Source organism: Primulina eburnea, chromosome 6 (assembly GCF_022965805.1).
Source record: "Primulina eburnea isolate SZY01 chromosome 6, ASM2296580v1, whole genome shotgun sequence".
Taxonomy (NCBI): Eukaryota; Viridiplantae; Streptophyta; class Magnoliopsida; order Lamiales; family Gesneriaceae; genus Primulina; species Primulina eburnea.
The window spans coordinates 28784060-28805437 of NC_133106.1; the positions used below are offsets into that span (position 1 = coordinate 28784060).

At 37.2% G+C, this 21378-nt stretch overlaps 1 protein-coding gene across 1 annotated transcript; it reads left to right on the forward strand.

The window, feature by feature from the left end:
• The first annotated feature begins 7559 nt into the window (after positions 1-7559).
• On the forward strand, positions 7560-11183 carry LOC140834081 (uncharacterized). Its single transcript, XM_073198709.1, has 10 exons — positions 7560-7768; positions 7871-7942; positions 8030-8122; positions 8480-8561; positions 8674-8730; positions 9712-9776; positions 9860-9955; positions 10099-10185; positions 10270-10350; positions 10429-11183. Exons 1-10 carry the CDS (start codon positions 7670-7672, stop codon positions 11053-11055), a joined length of 1359 nt encoding a protein of 452 aa, XP_073054810.1. The 5' UTR covers positions 7560-7669; the 3' UTR covers positions 11056-11183.
• Positions 11184-21378: the final 10195 nt, after the last annotated feature.

Here is a 21378-nt window from a genome sequence, read left to right on the forward strand (position 1 = left end):
ACAAAGAATGTGCCTTTAAATCTCATCGTCCCAAGACTCTCTCGGCATTCGGTTTTTATACCAACAGACGTCGTCCTTGATTCGATCACGTGGCAGTATGATAAGGGGATGGTTGGATCTAAAGAAGTTTAGTTTGCCGGATCAAGGGTATGCTAAAAGTACTAGGAAACAAGCACAAGTGGGGAAAGGGTAATAAAAGTGGGAAGGAGGAATCTTGTTTTGTGAGGAATACTAGCAGTGGCTAGGGGAGTAATTTCATTGCTTGTAACAGAGAATCAACTCTAGGAAATATCTTCATTTATTTCAATCAATACAATATCATATATTATATTATTATCAATTATATTTTGTGTTTGATTGATCATTTTTCCTGCTGTATTCCTTCACAGTATAGAATCCCATACTTGTTCAAGGCCTCAGCTATATAAAGGACAAGGGGCCTCAGAATTTGAGTCTCCACGTTGGTCGTTTTCTTCTATGAGTGACGAGAAAGTTTATCAATAATTTCCATACTAAGTTTCCTCATAGGCAACTATTTTCAAAACTCTTTGGCTTGACTAGTTGAATTGATATCTTTTCTTGTTTTCATGTGATGAGATGTTATTGGTGATAATTTAAATAAATCTTATCCAAATTAAAAATGAAAAGTATGAAAAAACCCTGAAGGAATATATTTAATAAATATTTTTATATTTTTTAAGAAATTAATATTATTTTAAATGAATTTTCATAAAATGATGAACACTCTATACTATAATAATTACAACAACAATAATATTCATACTATTAATTAAAGTTAATCCATGGATTTAGATGAATAACGTATAAGAGACTGATATCGGTCTCCATGAGAAGAAATTTATGTGATATACAATTATGTCTTGTTTATGAAACGTTCTATGTAAAATATACGTTTTGTTATGACAAGTCCCGTGATTTGATTTCGAAAATTATATGTATATATAATAGGTCCCCAAATTGCTGAGTAATTTTACCAACACTCATCATATACCTTCATCTCTGTATAAGAACGAAGAACTAGAGAAGATGAGCATAATCAATTTAGGGGCTGATGAAGATATTATGTTATAGCTACTGTATTTTAAATTCCGTTAGATATACATTATTTTTAAGTTGTAAACGTTTGATACCACATAACTCTCGATACAAAAATCGGAAGGCAACATTATCTCCCCAAGAATACTCAAATAAGGTCATAAGATCATCGAGATTAAATGAAATAAAATTGGGGGTTAACAAGTGGGGAATATTATGTAGTTAAAAAAGAACATAATAAAATCGAACAAAATCATCAATTTCACTTTCACCATCACTGGCAAGTGGCAGCCAAGGAAATGAGTTTTTAAAAAAGGCAAAACTAGAATCGAACAATCTGAAATCTATTTAGCACATAATCAATCATAGAACCACTTATCGCAAAGACAGACATATCAATCTACTTAGTAAACAACATATATCTTTTATTCGACTACTTTGCTGCTCATCTAACGTTGAATTCTGTTTTCTCATAATAAATTTTTTTTTAAAAAAAAAAAACAGGGGATGAGTGTGAATTTTTTTAATTTAAACATAATTCCCTCCATGTGTCATCATGTGAAACATAATAATATGAATTTGAAAAATCAGCATCCAGAGGAACCATTGGGCGTGTCAAATTGTTTGGTCCGAAATGTACGGGCATGTCAAGTGTCGTTCGAATAAAATCTAGTTTCTAAAAATCAAATCAAAGTGAGTCCTCTTCGACCATTAATTCTAACCTCATCGGATTTGGATGCTACTAAAGAAAGAAGGAAATAAAATTTACGAATGACACGAAACCTAATCAATAGATTATTAGGTGTGTGAGATTTCTACTTCAAATCTATACATCTGTTGTGCCTAAAATTAATTTTTTTAGAGAAGCCCAAAAGAGAAGCCCAAGAGATAAAGCCTATCAGAGTTGCAGTTGACCCAGTGAAAGAAAGTTGCGGCCGGTTACCTCCATTATCCAATATGGAAGACGTGGAGTAATCGTGGAGTGCGGTTGAAACTTCTCGTGGAGTGTGACAAAGGCAGATGGAGGAATCAGAAAGGGCCCCCCGACAAATCAACACAAAAATACACAGCAAAGTTTCTGCAGAATTCCATCAATTCTACGTTTGTTTATTTCAATTTCCAGCAGCCAAGTATTTGAATTTTTATGTATTCCTTCGACTTTCTTGTAAAATGTTGATCAAATTTCATAACAACATATTTAAGTTTGATGTTGTTCATGGATTCCCTGCATAATTTCTTTATTTCCACAGTTTATGCGTTTAGTTTGGAGCCATTTCGAAGGAGTTAGAACTTACGACCGAATCGAGATTCACAACGCTTGGTAAACGAAGTCAGATTAATTCACATTTGGCACGAACACGTGCCTGGCACGCCCGCAAATTTTCGTGACAAACAAGTTGGCACGCCCAGTGGGACCAAATGCCTCCAAAGCGTACTGAGAAGAATGAGGGAATTCCTCCATCACAGGGGAAAGTTCATCGCTCACAGGAAGAAGAAACTGATGCAGATAGAAGAACTGTTGAAAGACTTGTTCACCAGTTCGAGGAGGAGACTATGAAGGAAGGAATTGCTATTTCTGGTAGTGATGGACCTTCACTGAACTTTATGTTGGCCATGGAGAAAAACATCCACAGTGATCTCAGAGAAATAACCCAAACTTTCGCTACTGTTATGATGGAATTTGTGGCGGAAGTGAAGGAATGGAGGAAGTCTGCAAAAGGAGAGGCTGTTACACCAGAAAATGTTGAACTTCAAGAAACTGACGTTAAATTGCTAAAAGATCAAGGCCAAGGATCAGGGGTTTCTCAAGCAGGTGAAAGTCGCCGCTTGGGGGAAGCACCGATTCTTGAATCTACCAAGGAAGGAAGATATACTCCTCCACACAAAAAGGACGAGGAGTTGGGGTTGAAATACCAAAATTACAGTAACGGTAAACAAGTAGCAGGGAATATGTCCGCTGTCACTTCTCCTAGCAAGCATCCAGAGATGTATGGTGATGGGGAAATGCATGGGTGTTCAGTTCCAGGTTCGGGGAATAACACTCGGGGGGCAAATTATTCCCCGCACCCATTGCGAAAAACTCCAGTCTTGGACTCCGAGGCTGTACATGATGTTATTCAAGAGTTGTATGGCCCGGGAGTGAGGCCATTCAACCGACCAGAGTTTCATAAGCCATACCCCGATGTTGTTGATCGTGAAAATCCTTACCCACGAGGATATCACATTTCAGACTTTACTTTATACTCGGGGGAAGACCGTCAATCTAACGTGGAACATGTGGCGTGGTTTACAATACAGTGTGGGGAACTAGCAAATTTGGATAATTTTTCCAACTACAAGTTACGTTTGTTTCCCAATTCATTGGATAGTACTGTTTTTATTTGGTATGCCACACTGCCTCGGAAAATGATGTTTGAGGTAAAGGAGAACAAGACAGAAACTTTTCATGGAAAATGCCGCTGTCACAGTGGAGATGATATATATTATAGTGGGAGGAATATGAGGTACAGTAGGGGATCCATGGCCAAAAGGCCGGAGAACCAGCACCTCGGCAAAGTTTCATTTCATGGGTCAATGAATGGCGAGGGAATGAGTGACCGACAGTCATTCCAGAAGCTAATACAGAGGCCACCACCTCTAGACACCGATAATAGATATGAAAGAAAATCTCGTTTTGTTATTCCTCCCAGAGCAATCCCCAATGGTGTATGGAAATGGGTGGAGCATCCAAAGTTCCCAAAACCGCTTTCTCGAACCCAAAAACGCCATTTGTTGAGGGAAAAAGCTGTTGAACGCAGATCTAAGGTGGAGGAATCATTCAAAGAAAAGAAAATATTTGAGGAGGAATATGGAGGTAGCAAGGAGAAAGAGTTACAAATGGAGGATTTAATCTTAGCTCCGGCTCAGATGAAAGATCGACAGCCGGAGACAGAGGTTTTATAAAGATGGAATAGATGAGAAGTATTGTACAAAGTAGGCTGGATAGCCACTTTGGCTAATTTTGAGATATTGACTCGTAGAAAGTTTCTGTAAATATGCGAGGAATAGGCTTTTAAGCCATTCCTTGCTGAATTTGTTTGTAAATATGGATGGAGTATTGTGAATAAATAAAATCATTGCTCATGGAATCCTTTGCAGCTGATATGGTTTTTGAGAGGAATTATGTGTTGTCTTGATAGTCGAATTGATGACGTGTAGAGCACGTTTATTACGTATTCCGATACTTTGATGTTGTTTGGAAAGTATGGGTGATAGTGAGCAATGGTGATTGTATATTGTGATAATATTGAAGAAAACAGGCTATTTAGCCGTTGTTTTTAATTATTTTACAGAAATCCGGGCAGAGTTTCCCTTGTAAACGTGACATCCCAGAAATACAAATATGTGCAAACACCAGTGGACAAACCCAAGCAACAGATATAACATAACTCCATCAACAAAGTTCGATTTCCAGGTATTATCCAACATCCAAAATTCAACATTACGCAAAATCATGGCAAAGAAATACAACCAATCAAAAGATCTACCACAGGGTGGTCTGGTCCGAACATCAAACAAAATACTAAAATGAAATGTTAATGGTGGTGCGTGAGCATTCAAGAAAGGTCAAGATGGCGCAATTCCTCCCACTTGGACAGACACTCTGCACGAGTATGTTATGCTGCTTTCAAGGGGTCTTCCCACTGCTGGTAAGCATGCTTTGTTGCACTAGATCATCACCCAAGTGCTGGATATTGGCCTTGAGCTTATCGGAGAAAACTTTCAAGGCTTCATTGTCATGCAGAAGGGCCATCATGTCGGTTTTATGCTGAGCAAGTTCGGCCTCCAATTTCTTTACTAGCTTTTCCTTGGAGTCAAAGTTCACATTCTTCTATTGGAAAGTTGTTAGAATAATCTTTCTCTCAGAGTGCATACTGTCCAACCTCTCTCTTTGTGCTTTGAAATCTCCCACTTGAATCAACGTCTCCGAACAAGTGCGGCTTGAATCCTGAAAAGTTGAAAACATTGAAAGCAGATTATTTAAGATATCTTGCAGTGGGTGTTGCAAGGGGTTGCTCATCAAAAACTTATTCAGGCATATTCACAAACATCTTGAGTGCAGCATGAAATGTCACATATTCTACAATGTTTTTGTAATGGAGGATTGAGAAAAATGCTGAAATATACCTACCTTGAGAAGGTGGGACTTGATGTAAAAGAGATTGATGATGGAAATTTTCAGAAACTTGGATGACATTACAAAGGCGATGTAATCGGTGGTGATATTGGAAATGAGATCTCCGTGAGTGGTTGAGTAGTTATCTAAAAGTGAAGGAGAATAGGTTGTGAAAGCAGCGAAGAATTGGAGGGTTTGGGGGAAGAAGAACAAGGAAGAAGTTTGGGAAGCATGGTATTGTGAATACACTGTTTGCTTTCTTTTTATCATCTTCCTCCTCTTCCTCCTCATATATATCGTATTATGTAAATGGGCCAACTTGTAAATAGGCCACATATATTTGAATTATTAAAAATAGCCAAATTGGGCCAAATTGGCCATTGGCCCAAATTGGCTAGGGGGGCAATTGTTGTGCCTAAAATTAATTTTTTTAGAGAAGCCCAAAAGAGAAGCCCAAGAGATAAAGCCTATCAGAGTTGCAGTTGACCCAGTGAAAGAAAGTTGCGGCCGGTTACCTCCATTACCCAATATGGAAGACGTGGAGTAATCGTGGAGTGCGGTTGAAACTTCTCGTGGAGTGTGACAAAGGCAGATGGAGGAATCAGAAAGGGCCCCCCGACAAATCAACACAAAAATACACAGCAAAGTTTCTGCAGAATTCCATCAATTCTACGTTTGTTTATTTCAATTTCCAGCAGCCAAGTATTTGAATTTTTATGTATTCCTTCGACTTTCTTGTAAAATGTTGATCAAATTTCATAACAATATATTTAAGTTTGATGTTGTTCATGGATTCCCTGCATAATTTCTTTATTTCCACAGTTTATGCGTTTAGTTTGGAGCCATTTCGAAGGAGTTAGAACTTACGACCGAATCGAGATTCACAAACATCAAAACACAATCTTATATTCTTAGTTTGTGCGGAAAACAAATAAATATATATACTTGGGATGAAGACGATATTGATATATTTTCTATAGTTACTTTTAAGAAATCAAATATTAATCTGATCGAAACTACAACAATTAGATATCAGATTATTTTGGGTTTTGATTGGATATAAAAATAATATCTTCTGAGTATAAGACGATCTCATAATTTTTTTTTTTATAAAAATAATTTCTTCGGACAGAGGATTAGAGGTGATAACATTTTTTATTAACCGCTCAAACCTAATTGCATCACACCGTTTTTCCTAATATTTTATAAAAACTGTGACAAAAAAATAGTAATCATAAACCGAACCACATATTGGGTTCAGTTATTTTTTTCGCCTAGACCACTTGCCATAATATTTTGTTTATGATTAAAATAATTTGTAAACATCATATTCAATTAAAGAATTCATTATTAATTATATCTCAACTCTCTTCAAAAATATTACATCTACAAATAAAACTTATTTTTTCTTCTTAGGGCATCCGCATCCGTTGGAATTAATCCATGTTAATAACTCTCCATCTCATAAAAAATGATGGGGTCCACGAGCCACATATTCATTACATTAACACTTCCCCATTATTAACACACACCCACATTCATTTAATTTCAACTTTCATTATTTATGGGTCCCACTGTCCACTCACTCATTTTTTTTTATTTTAATATTTCAATATCTTTCTAATATTTTTACAATTTTACAACACAACGGGTTTTGAAAAACCGTCGCACATAACGACGGGTGTTAAAACACCGTCGCAAATAGAGACCTTTTTTTTAAAAAAAACTGACGCTTTTCACTTTGCGACGGTTTAGAAAAACCGTCGCAAAGTTCGAAATAACGCCGTTCATCCTCTTGGCTGCCATGTAAGCTAAGATTATTAATTCTTGCGCCCACATTGGTGGGCGAAAATTAATGGGTGTTATTAACACCCATTAACCAACCAATGTGAGTGCCCTTAATTATTCTTCATATTATGATTTTATTAGAGTATTTATTTCTTTTGCTACAATATTTTGTTTGAAAGTAAAAAAAATTGTAAAATAGTGTAAATGTCATTTTCGTTCTGAGTGTGTTATGTTGTTAAATTATTAACTTAGTTTTGATTCATGATTATTGTTTTATCTAGTTTTATCTTTGTATGATTTGAACTATATTTCATATTTGAAAACATTATATTGTTGTTGTTTTCAAATAAATTAGAATATATGTCTCAATATTTTTCATTTAAAACCTATAAACCGATTGCAACCGCGTGAAACTGCTCAAAACCGTAATACTAATTCTGCATGTAAAAACATGATTATTTTTTTAAAATACTAATAAACCGAATATGACAATTAGATTTAATTTTTTTAAAAAAATCGTAAAATGGGACCGTGATCACCTGTATGGAGGATGAACCGATCCAAAACATTTATGTTTAAATCCAAAAAAAACCGGAAATACGGGCGGCCAGCCTTGTGTAAAATTTAGGGCGAACGTAATAGCTGAAACGATTTCAATACTCCAGAGGCATGGCGGTGTTGAGCTCAGAGAAAATTTTGCAAGAAAAAAATACGAGTGACGCGAACTCCATTACGTCTCTCGCTCTTACTCACAGAGCCCTTTCTGATGTAATTCTTTTTCTCGTGTTTCCGGGAGACCCATTTTGTAAAATCTCGTGATTTGTTACTCATTTGATTGATTCATGGATTTTCTTGAGGTTTTTTTTACAGGTTTCTTGCTTGAGTGGATTCAAAGATTTGGAAAGACTCGACCTTGGGCTCAACAGTTTGAACTCCCTCGAGGTATTGATTCATCTATACGATAAATTTTTTCTTTGTCCCGTTGCTGGAGATTGATGCATCACTAACCAAGCTTTTGTGTTCCTTCAGGGGTTGAAGTTGTGTGTAAATCTGAAGTGGTTATCTGTTGTTCAGAACAAGCTTCAGAGCTTGAAAGGGATCGAAGGCCTCACTAAACTCGCTGTGAGTAGCTACTAGGGAGCAGTACCATCTGGCTGCTTTCACTGTAGATTATTTAGATTTAATTAAAAGTTATTTTGTGTTTTTATGTTCTAAGCTTGTACTATCATTTAACATTACAAGATGTTATCGAGAATAATTTTGGGCAGTTTTAAATTGCCAAATATGTCCATTGGCCTCTGTGCTTCAATCATTATAAATGATCTTAGATCTTCCAAATTTTTTCTGTGATAGAATTGATAAGATTTAATACTATCTCGAAGTTTTTCAGCTTCATGTAGAGATAATATGTTATCGAGATTTTCAGCTTCATGTAGAGATAATATGTTCTTAATCTTCTCTTGGTATTTTCTGTGACAGGTGTTAAATGCTGGTAAAAACAAGCTTAGATCAATGGACGAGGTGAGGTCTCTTTTGAGCTTGCGGGCTTTGATTTTGAATGGTAAGTTTCTTGGCAGTTGGCAATATCAACTTGCTGTGTTGGTGATAAATGGATGTGAGGTAGATATGTGTTAGGTAATGATTCTCCGCTCCGTTTTCTACTTATGTGGCAGATAATGAGATCAGTTCAGTTTGCAAGCTGGATCAGATGAAAGAACTGAATACTCTAGGTACTTTCAAGTTCCTGAATTGTGTTAAACATGCCATTTCAAGTAGCCTTTTGTTCTTTAGTTTCAGATAAGCTGCCAGATGCTTGTGTTCTGCTTCACATTCTTTCATAGTAATTCATCGCTCAATTTCTAATTCCCAAATACGGATAATGCTACAAAGAATATCCAATCTGAATAATAAATCTTATTGCCCCTGTGCTCAAACCTCAATTTTCTTATTCTTCCTTTGCCTCCCCTCTTGTTCTACCCTTCCTATGTGAGAAGAATAAGATAATCTTTTCAAAAGGATATCTCAGCTGTTAAAAAGTTGTGGTTATATCTCTGATAAATTTGACTGCTTGTGGTGATACTGTAAAAGTTATGGGATGATGACCTCTGTTATGTTTATGATTTTTGACCTCCAGTTTTCTTTTCTTGTAAGCAGAAGTGTTATCACATTCATTGTGATTTGAGAAATTATTCATGGTGTTTTCTCTTGAATCTCAAAAACCGGAGAGCTTTGTTTTGTGAGTGGGTTCTTCTGTATATCAGTAAACTTTTGGAAATTTCAGTTTCTCTGCTGTTATACATATAGGTGCTTGCGTATCTTATGAAGTTTGAGAGTTTATAAAACATCCTATGAATGCATGCCCTCAAAGTTCCTTCTCCTGAAGTGCAATGTGCCGTGTTATTTGACTTGGGTTGCTTGTAAACTCCTTTACATTTTGTTCATTTCTTCCATAAAAACAAAATGCTTTCTTCTCATTCATGAACTGCCATTGTTGGTAGGTTTTATTTAATCTTTGATTGCTCTTTCTAAATTAACTACCTTGCTTGAAGAATTTGAAAATAATCTGTTTCTGGTAAGATACATATCTGCTTTGAGTATCAATGCGATCATTTTTCACCATTATACCATAACATTAAGTTATTGCATGCCACTGGCAGATAACAATTCAAGTTTAATCACATTTTCCTCTTGTTCTGAATGTACCTTTGCAGTTCTCTCCAGGAATCCAATCACTTCGCTTGGTGAATCTTTAATCAAACTTAAGTCAATCACGAAAGTACGTGTATTGCCAATTTATTGTCATCGGAATCTGTGCATAGGTCTAAGTACTTGTGAATCTTATCATCATTTTCTGTACAGCTTTCTGTTTCTAACTGTCAATTGCAAACAATCGATTCAGCACTGAAGTCATGTGCTGAGTTAAAAGAGCTTCGCGTTGCTCATAATGAGATCACGGTATGAGTTTAAACAGGTTTTCTGGTTGTTAAGTTAGATTTATTAAATCACGACCCCCTATCATACCACTCACCTTTGTAAAAGTTTCATTTGATGTCTGGTTTTGTTTTACAACTTGTAAGAGCTTTTGACACTTCTTTCAGACCATTCCGAGTGAGATCTCCCGCATCACCAAACTTCAGAATCTAGACTTGGGGAATAACTTGATCACCAAATGGTCCAATGTAAAGGTAACTTTTTGTTGGCTATATCATGTTTGGCTCAATTTGACTGTTCTCTTCTTTGCAACGTGTCTGGTTGTCGTTTCATGATAGGAGCTTGCTCCATTGGTCAACCTGAAAAACTTGAATCTTCAAGGAAATCCGGTAGCTGGAAAAGAATATTTAGCGAAAAAGGTACGTTTGTTTTGCAGAGTCTTGTTTATTTTGTGTACCATCAAAATATTTGAAACTTAAAATCAAACTCTCCACCAGGTTAAGAATCTGCTTCCTAATTTGCACATCTTCAATTCCAAACCAATTGACAAAATTATTGGAAAGGAATTCGATAACTCTGGTGACAAGTCAGAAGATATAGCCCCTCTCGTGAATACACAAATTAAAGATGCTAAAAATGCTGCCTCTGAGAACAAGAAGAGAAGAAAATTGGATGAAAAAGACGAGAAGTCAAGAAAAACCAGTGAGGTGGATAAATTGAACGTGATGGACGACCCAGAAACTCCTTTCTTCGATCTTTTTGCCACAGTAGCGCCTGAAATTCCTACGAAGACCAATGACAAGAAAAAATCGGATCATGTTAAGGTGGACAGTACCATGAAACACAAGAAATCAAGAAAATCAACAGAAAGGGACAACTTAAATCAACTTGATGACTCGGAAACTCCTTCCACCTATCATTTTCCTCCTGCTGCGCTTGAGATTCCTGCAGAGGCTGGTTTTAAAAGGCTCGGCCATGACCAAATATTTCGAGATTATGATCGTCGGGAGAGCGATGTGATTAGTATGACCATCTATAAGAGGGACAAGAAGCATGTAAAAGTTGATCCTTCTGCAGTATCACAGTTAGATGTTGGATTGGGAGGGGCATCCTCGTGGGTGTGATTCTTGATATTTTCATATGTTTTTTGTTTCCTAAAATTCTTGTTGGCGACTCGACTCAAGGTTTGCATGTATTGATTACAACTTGTGTTTCTATTGTTTTCTGAAATATTTATATTTTAATTTTATTATTTTGTTCTATTTATTTAATCATATTTTGGATTATCTATTCCCGTTTCTTTTCCAAACATGATTCCGCCACCAACTTTGAATTCCTGAATGATGATAATCATTTGCTTCAACAAGATATCTATCTGCCTTCGCTTCTTAGATAGATTTACTGTCAAAATTCTTGAAGTGGGCCTAATATTTTTTCAGCTTCTGCCACCAGGGAGAGCATTTTCCACCATCTACGATGCATGAACTTTCAAAAATTAATGTTAAAATCAGGTTATTTGTCTAATTGATTATGTAAGCTTTTATAATTTAACATGCAAGTGCTTGAAAAAAGGTGACACACACAATATTTTGGTATTATTTCACGCACGCAACGCATGTATCTCGTCGTCGTTAGTATATATATAAAAATTGAATGTTATTCATGGTAGCCAAATGTAAGTATAATTCTATCGTGTTCTAATGTTAAGTAAATTGATTGTTTTATTAAACCCAAAAAAATATATAATAAAATCAAAACTCAAAAAAAAAAAAATTGAAAAATTATATACAGAACTTAATATATCTAATACTAAAGTTTACGTAAAAAAAATTAATGTGCATGCATCCATTATTTTCCATTGAGTATTAGGGGGGTGTATTCAACGTGAGAAATTTATTGACTTTTAATAACTTTTGTAGATTTTAAAAATCTAGAGGTATTCAATCAAGGAAAAGCATACTCTATAGAAGTCTTGTGGTATTCAAAATAGACTTTCATGGCGTTTTAAAAAGTCAAGTGGCATTCAACATTAACTTTTATAAACTCTATAAAAGTCTACAGATATTCAAATTTTCCATGGACTTTTAATAACTCCATGGAATTCATTGACATACAAACATAAAAGCCTAAGGTACAACTACAAATTGTAAAAAAATGTATTTGGTTCACCCCAAAGATTTGAATGGATTTTTAAAACTTCTAACTCAATCTGTCGCTTCACATCACATATCTTCATATCTTATCTCCTCTCATCTATTTCTATTACTCTCTCAAATTTTCGAAGTGTATATCTATATATATTTTCATCTTTCTTTTTCAAATTTTTCATTTTTTGGCTGATTGTTCATTTAATAATTTTTTATTTTAATAACAAGGGGAAATTTTGAATTATAGAATTGATTTTGTGATTTTTAATTTATGATTTATACAAATTAATGTAATATTCAATAATAATAAAAGATGATCAAAAAAATTTTGTTTAATTCTTAATAATTGAATAGTTTCGTAACAACAATGATTTTTTAAATTCATTTTCGTATTTTTAATTAATATGTAAGCTATGATATTTTTAAACAAATTATATTCACACAATAATAAATAATATTATTTTTACATTTATTATCAATTTAAAAATAAGATTACATGTTAATCAATTGATGTATTTTAAAAGATTTACAAACATGCATATAAACCTATATATATATATATATATATATATATATATATATATATATATATATATATATATATATATATATATATATATATATAAATCCACATAAATCTTGCAAAAAAGTCTACATAAATCCACATAAATCTGTTTATAAATCTGTGAGATTCCATAAAATTCAATAAAAATTTATCAAATCCATAAAAGTCTATCATTTAAAAAAGTCATTAAAAGTCATCAAAACTCTGAATTGAATACACCTCACTTAGTGTGTGCCTATTTGTACTTGTTGTATTATTAAAATTGAAAGGTTAAGGATATTTTGCGAGAGAGTCACGATTATATATTAGTGAGATGGTTTAACTTAGTTCATAACTATATTGAAACACATTTGAGTGAGGCGGGTCGGATCCGGGATTTGACCAACCTACCCCAGATTTACCCCGTTTCCATCTCTGTGCATACCGAGGGTGGTGAAGGGAGAACTCTCAATGGGAAGGAAGGCAGGGGCGGAGACACATGCTTGTTGACTCGGGCTTTAGTCCGAGTGAACCAATTTTTTTTTTTTTTTTTACAAAAATGTATATGTTAATTTTTTATAATTTTGGAATAATATGTATTGGCTCGGGTAGATCAATTTAAAATATTAAAAGATTCTAGAGTTTAAAATTCCAGTCCGGGTAGAGCTATATTTCTGGCTCCGCCACTGAAGGAAAGTGTGGGGATTTTGCAGGCAGCCATGGAAGGGCGGAGGAGGAGCATTGACTTCAAAATGGAGAAAAACCATTACGAAATCTTTTCGAACATGGATATGTACAGCAAGAAGACGCATGATACTCTCGGGAAATTTAGGGTCCGCTCTCAGCAAGTGTCACTAATCCAGACGCGGGTTTTGAAGTTACCCTGAGCCTGAAATAACAAAGAAGATCGTTAAGAGGGGGCCAGGAGGGTGTCCTGGCGTAGCCCCTCCGACGCTCAAGTCAGTGACTGAGGATATATGGGGGGAGCAGCTAAGGGCGCTGCTGAAAACGATATAGTGAATTGAATGCCCGAACTGAATACTCAGACCTGGTATTTATAGGAGAATACCTGGGCCCTTGATGGGCTTATTTTCCACTTGGGCTATGGATGAGCCAGGGATGATGGGGCCCTTGATGGGCCTGTCTTCCATAATGGGGCCCTTGATGGGCCTGTCTTCCATGGGGTATCACCAGTCTCCCCCTCCCAAGTCGAACTGAATCGTAGGTTCGAAGTTCGATTAGTTGTGTTGTCCTTGAGTTGCCGAGCATGAGTTGTGCATTTTTCCTTCGCTCTCCCCAATATTCATCAATCCTACGTTGACATTGCACTCGCACGCTCTCGCCATACACCATCGTGCCAATAATCGTGCGCCTTGCTTCATCCTCACCTGTTGTGCATCGCACATCGCCTTCCTCGGCAACCTACCTCACCTCCGCACCTTCGCACGCTCTCCCTCGCCCTATCGCATGAGCCTCGCCCCACGCTTCACCCCTGCTCTCCTTCCCTTGCTCGCCCCTGCCCCTCGCTCTCGCCCCCACATCCTGCCCCACGCCTCGTCGCCTGCCCTCGCTGTGCCTCGCCTAGTCCCCACACCCCACCCCTCGCCTTGCTGACAGCCCCTCGCCCTCGCCACTCTCGCCTTCGCCTCTTCCATCCTCGCCCAGCCGCGCGGCGCCCAGCAGTCACCCTCGCCCAAGCCGCCAGCCTCGCTCTCGCCCTCCATCACTCTCGCCCATCGCCTCGCCAACCGCCTGCACGCCTTCGCCCTCGCCGCCAACACGCCCCTCGCCTGCTCTCGCCCTCGCCCGACCACTTCTGCTCGCCCAACCCACATCACTCTCGCCCACCGCCTTGGTAACAGCCAGCACGCCCCTCGCCCAAACCGACAGCACCCGAGCTCGCCCAGCCACCATCACTCTCACCCACCGCCTTGGCACCAGCCAGCACGCCCCTCGCCCAAACCGACAGCACCCGAGCTCGCCCAGCCACCTGCAGCTCGCCCCTCGCCCTTCATCCGCCATCTCGCCCTGACGCCCGAACATGCTCTTGCCCAAGCACGCCCCTTGCGTTGCCCCCACACCCCCACGACCTGACTGGGCAGGTCGATCCCCGTAAACTCTGCTCCCCCAACAACTTTCGTTATCGACTAACCAAATAAATTTTTCTCCTCCCAAACTCTGCTCCTCTGCTAGGTGATGCCTTAGCAGGAAAATTTAATTCTCCTCCTCCACTCTGCTCCTCTGCTAGGCGACGCCATCGCAGGAAAATAACAATTCACCACCTCCACCCTCTAACTCCTCTGCTAAGCCGGGTCTTAGCAGGAAAATAAAAACTCAACATCTCCACCCTCTAAACTCCTCTGCTAGGTGACGCCATAGCAGGAAAATAAAATTCAACGCGCCCACCCTCTAACTCCTCTGCTAGGCGATGCCTTAGCAGGAAAATAAAATCAACACCTCCACCCTCTAACTCCTCTGCTAAGCCGGGCCTTAGCAGGAAAATAAAATCGACACCTCCACCCTCTAACTCCTCTGCTAAGCCGGGCCTTAGCAGGAAAATAAAAATTCAACACCTCCATCCTCTAACTCCTCTGCTAGGCCGGGCCCTAGCAGGAAAATAAAATCAACACCTCCACCCTCTAACTCCTCTGCTAAGCCGGGCCTTAGCAGGAAAATAAAAATTCAACACCTCCATCCTCTAACTCCTCTGCTAGGCCGGGCCCTAGCAGAAAAATAAAAACTCAACATCTCCACCCTCTAAACTCCTCTGCTAGGTGACGCCATAGCAGGAAGATAAGAGTCCACCTCGTCATCCTCTAACTCCTCTGCCAGGCGATGCCTTAGCAGGAAAATAAAATTTTTCTCCTTTACTCTTCTCCTCTACCAGGCGATGCCTTAGTAGGAAAATAACATTTCTCTCCTGCCCTCTGCTCCTCTACCAGGCGATGCCTTAGTAGGAAAATAAAATTTTTCTTCTACACGCTGCTCCTCTACTAGGCGATGCCTTAGTAGGAAAATAAAACTTCTCTCAGCCCCAACTTTGCTCCTCTACTAGGCACAGCCTAAGTAGGAAAATAAAATTCATTTCATCATCACAATACAACAACGTCCATGAACTTAATATAAGAACTTGGCTTTATTAAATATCAACTGATAACGTAAGACAAATTCAAGAACGGAATACATCAAAAATAAAGTCAAGATTAATATTCTCTACGGTGGTAAGCATTCTCAGGCCTCTTTTAGAGTTTTACCCAGAGTTTCCATCAGTAGCACCCCTCGAGATCATATGAATCATTCCTCTCGTAGGGTGGTTATCCTCATTCATTCCCTCCCTCGGTTCGACGGGTCCCGGAGGAACATCTTGACCTCGACCTTCCCCTCTCTGCTCCCCGACCCTCTGATTTATCCACGGAGGGCCTTGACCACGTCTAGGGGACGAGCGAGACCTCTGTCGACTCCTGGATGAGGATCCTTCTCGTCTATCCCGCGAAGGCAATCTAGCACTGCTCTTAGCCCTTCGCGACTTCTCCCACCTCTCCTCGGGCTCCCTCACCTCCGTCACCTCGCCACGACTCCTATCCAGAGGAACATGTGATGAGAATTGTCTTCTGTCCCTAGCTTTAATCTCCTCTCTTTCCCCTGTGCCCCTCTTCCTTCCTCCTCCCTCCGCTCCCTCAACTCCACTCCTCCCAGGTCGCTGCTCCATTCTCTTATGCCGCTGGGCATCTTCAAGATTTATATATTTCTCAGCTCGAGCCAACAGATCATCATAGCTCGACGGAAGCTTCTTGACCAGCGACTTGAAAAACTCCCCTCCCCTCAGTCCTTGTGTGAAGGCACTTATCATGATGTCAGGGGTAGCCGCTGGTATTTCCAACGCTGCACTGTTGAAAAGCTGGACAAATTCTCGCAAAGTCTCATTCTCTTGCTGTTTCATCACGAACATGCTCAAATAATTTTTCTGGTGCCTCTTGCTGCTAGCAAATCGGTGCAAGAAGGCAACTGATAAATCCTCGAAAGAGCGTTGCTGGGCTGACCTCACCAAAGTGCCCAGAAACACCCTGCACTTGACTCCATCTGAATACTGATGCAACAGAGCTGTGTTCTCAAACCTCCCCAAGTGTTCTTCGGGGTCCGTATGTCCATCATATTCTTCAACGTTTGACTGTCGGAAATTTGGAGGAAGCCCCTCTTCCAAAATGGCGAGGGAAAAAGGATTTCCCTTCTTGGGGGCTGCAGCTCTGTTTCCCAATTGCTGCCTCAGCGTCCGTATCTCCCTCCACATCTCTTCCATCTCCGGATTCTCCTCATTTGGGCGGGGTCGCGTCTCCTCTACCCTACTCTGACTTTCCTCCACATTCTCCTCTCGCTCCTGGCGAGCGACCTGATCTTCTGCAAACATAGACTCCTGATTCCTTTTCATGGCCTCCTCCACTGTCCGGGTGATAAATTGACCCAACTGTTCCCCACATTCTCATTGGGACGGGGTTGCTCGACGCTAGTCTTGTGAAGGGGCTGCTCGGTTCTTGTCTCTTGACGAGGTTGTTCCTGTCTCGTCTCAATATGCGGTTGTTCCTGTATTGTCTCAGCATGAGATGGTTCAGGTCCCCTCCGAGGACGTGATGATGCTGAGGTAGCTCTTCCACTCCCTCTCTTACCTACCATATCTACGTCTCAACTCAAAGTTCCCACAGACGGCGCCAAGTGATACTCTCGGGAAATTTAGGGTCCGCTCCCAGCAAGTGTCACTAATCCAAACGCGGGTTTTGAAGTTACCCTGAGCCTGAAATAACAAAGAAGATCGTTAAGAGGGGGCCAGGAGGGTGTCCTGGCATAGCCCCTCCGACGCTCAAGTCAGTGACTGAGGATATATGGGGGAGCAGCTAAGGGCGCTGCTGAAAACGATATAGTGAATTGAATGCCTGAACTGAATACTCAGACCTGATATTTATAGGAGAATACCTGGGCCCTTGATGGGCTTATTTTCCACTTGGGCTATGGATGAGCCAGGGATAATGGGGCCCTTGATGGGCCTGTCTTCCATAATGGGGCCCTTGATGGGCCTGTCTTCCATGGGGTATCAACGCACATTTTATTTAATGACTTTTAAACAGTATTGTAGATTGTAGGTCTTCGAAGAAATTTTGGTATATAATCTATAAAAATGTAATGATATCCAAAATTGTTTGCAAGGATTTTTGTATGCTATTCAACCATGACTTTTAAGTTGGAGATATTCAAAATTTCAATAGATTTTTATTGTATCTAATAAAATCATTGAACACAAAAATGAATTCCTAAAGTAAAATGTAAAATTGTATTAAAAAAGAGTGAATTTTTATGTGTGTTAAATTAAATTTATGGGCGGAAATATATCTTAATAAAGTTAAAATTAATATTTAATAAATGCCCATCTTTACTATCGTGATAAACACAAAAACTCGTATTAGATTGTCTCAACAATCAATTTTATAAAACATATATCCAAATCGACTTAGTCATGAAAAAAGTATTACCTTATCTTTTTTGGTTAAAAGTGACTTTTTTTTTGGTAAATATGGATCGTGTCAATCCCGATTCGATTGAGGCTCGTGTTTAAAATGCACGAGATATTTTCCAAATAATAACCTTCCTTGCAGCTACTTTGGACACAATCCGCCATATGTAGAGCTAGACTGGGGATGAGTTGGGCTCCAGCCCCACCTAATTTTTTTAAAAATAATTTTAAGTATAATTTATTTTAAAAATTTTGTTGAGTAGCTCTAATCAATTTTCTCTCTTCTATTCACTCCCTACGCTTGCTCCATTCTTCTCCCTCAAGCCATCACAATTTTCGTTACTTGAAATGGCCGTGACTTCATCGTCGATAGCTGGTTTTCAAAATCGATTATAGATTCGGAAAGCCTATGACATAAGCTTTCTTCTAATACCAAATTTTCGAAGTTTCTTTGTCGTATTGAAATCGGTTGTTGTCCATCGGTCGCCGTTTTCAACAGAAAATCGTGAGAAAATCTTAGTGTTAGACTTACTACAGCTCGTTCTTGTTGTTCTAAGTTAGATTTCGAATTTTAAAGGCAATTTCAGATTTTAGTGTTTCGAAATTTGGGTATTTTGGTTCTTTTGAATTTCAATAATTGATATATATTAAATTGTCGATTGAAGATACTATATTTGAGCCGATTGGAATCGGAATTTATATGAGCATTATTTCTAATTCCATAATTTATATCGGGGATTTTCGATTTGTAGTGTTGATTATTTATTATTAGATGTTTAGATGCTATAGAAAATATAAATGCAAATTTATGAAATTTTTGAAAAATTCAGAATTATGTAAATGAGATATTCAAATATATAAGGCTGTGAAAATTTTATATTTAAATGTATTATGCCTTAAAATTGTCAAATGTTAACTTTGGGAATTGTTTTGAAATAATTATAATTGTTCGAGTATTATTGGATTATAGTATCAATTCTTAGTGTTGGTAATGTTGATTTGATTCAATTAGACATAATAAGTTAAACTAAAGTTTTATTTTATGGTGTAGACAACACCAAGAAGAAAGAAACTCAAAATGAAAAAAAGAAAAACCATCGACTCATTTTTTTAAACAAAAAGAGCTAACATCGGCAATATACCTCGTCATATTGACAAAGTGATAAATGCACAATCTTCAGAAAAAAAAAACAGAAGAACAGATTGCGGCTTAAAGGAACTATTGAAAGAATTCGATGGCTCAATTTGTAAGCATGTGCATTTAGAGGGCATCATGGATCTCTATCTTCTAATAATTATGGAAATTTTATCAAGATGATAAATTTTATAGGAAAAATGAATAAAAGTATCGGGGATCTCGTCTTAGAGAAAGCTCCAAAGAAAGCAAAGTATACTTCATCTGATATTCAAAAAGATGTCTTAAATATCATTTCCACCAAGCGCGAGCCAAGGTTTGTGAAGAAATTGGGAATGCAAAATTCTGTATTTTAGTTGATGAAGCGAGAGATGCATCTAACAAAGAGCGGATGGCTATTGTATTAAGATTTGTGGTGGCTATTGTATTAAGATTTGTGGATGCTGAAGGCTTTTTATGAGAGTGGTTCTTTGCCATCGTACACCCAACAGATACAACTACTGCAACACTTAATAAAGAAATATTTGATGCACTTGGTCATATGACTTGCATATTCACAACATGCGTGGACTCATATTCTTTGAACTAATATAAATAAAATTTATTGTACATATATATTTACAAAAATAACTAAATTATATTCATTGTTTTTATCAATTCAATAATATTCATTATATTGATTAGCAAATATAATTTACCATATAAACATAACAACAATATAAATAAATTTCATGACAAAACAAATAAAAACGTAATCATATTTTACTAAATTTTCCTAGTTATGTTTGTAATTTTAGAGAATTATTAATTTACGATATTGAAGAGACGATAGTTTTATACATGGCTCTTCCGAAAAATTATTATCTTATTAATTTGTCAAAATTATTAATTCAGCATATTGTCCCAGGTCGGGATCGAGAAAAAATATTATTTTAGATAAATTATTAATTTATCGAGTATTAACTTATAAAAATTTTAATGTATATGTGTGTGCGTATGTTTAATGTGTACCCAGGTTTGCGAGTCCAGCGGACCTGGAATTAAATTGATAGGCATCGATGTTAATTTGACTCAATGAGTAAAGTGTGATTTGATGGAAGTTTAATTGATTTTATTTTATTTATTTATTTATTTAGTGTGACTAAAATGTCTAAATTAGACTAATCCCCTGCCTAACATTTAATAATGCTTCAAATTTTTTTAAACTCAATTTTATATTAATATAATGAGTAGGTCTCTTGTGAGACGGTCTCACGAATATTTATATGTGAAACGAGTCATCCATACCAATATTCACAATAAAAAGTAATATTTTTTCATGGATGACCCTAATAAGAAATCCGTCTCACAAAATACGACTCGTGATACCATCTCACACAAGTTTTTGCCTAATAAGTTAGATATAATTATAAATAAATTAATATTGGAGGTGACACTAGATTTATTAAAGTGCACCAAATAATTTACATATATTTTAAAAATGTATGAATATTCATTAGATATTTTGAGTCTTCTCAGCAATGGGAAATTTGTATATTTTTGGCCCAAAAAAAATACATAGTGAGAAGTTAGAGGTACTTTTGTCAATACACTTTTCCCATATTACGTACATTTTGATCCAATTAATATTCAAATTTTGCTTTGATGTATAACTTTGATATTTTTGAATAAAATTTTTATAGAGTACAATAAAGTTTTAGTCTATGCTACAATTTTTATTAAAATTTTTCTTAGTATCCATACTATTCATCTATAATTACGTATTAAAATATTAAATTTAAGACATTTTACAAACTAAATTTGTTGGCATGGTCCGACTTTTTATTTAACACCAAATATACCTTATTTTATTTAACATTTGATATTAAAGAAAAAAGTCTATTATCGTAAATTAATTAGAAAGCAAATCTATCCGTATCGTATAGAGCAAAGATACATGTTTAAATTTTAGGAAAAAATCGAGTTTATCTATAAAGATATATCATGAGAGTATAATTATAATTTCAAATAAAATTTCTAAATCAATTAAAAATTAATTAGTACACAGGTTTCCTCTCTAATTAAATAGTAATATTATAGAGTTGGAGATCGAAATTCTATGTTTATTTTTTTTAAAAAAAA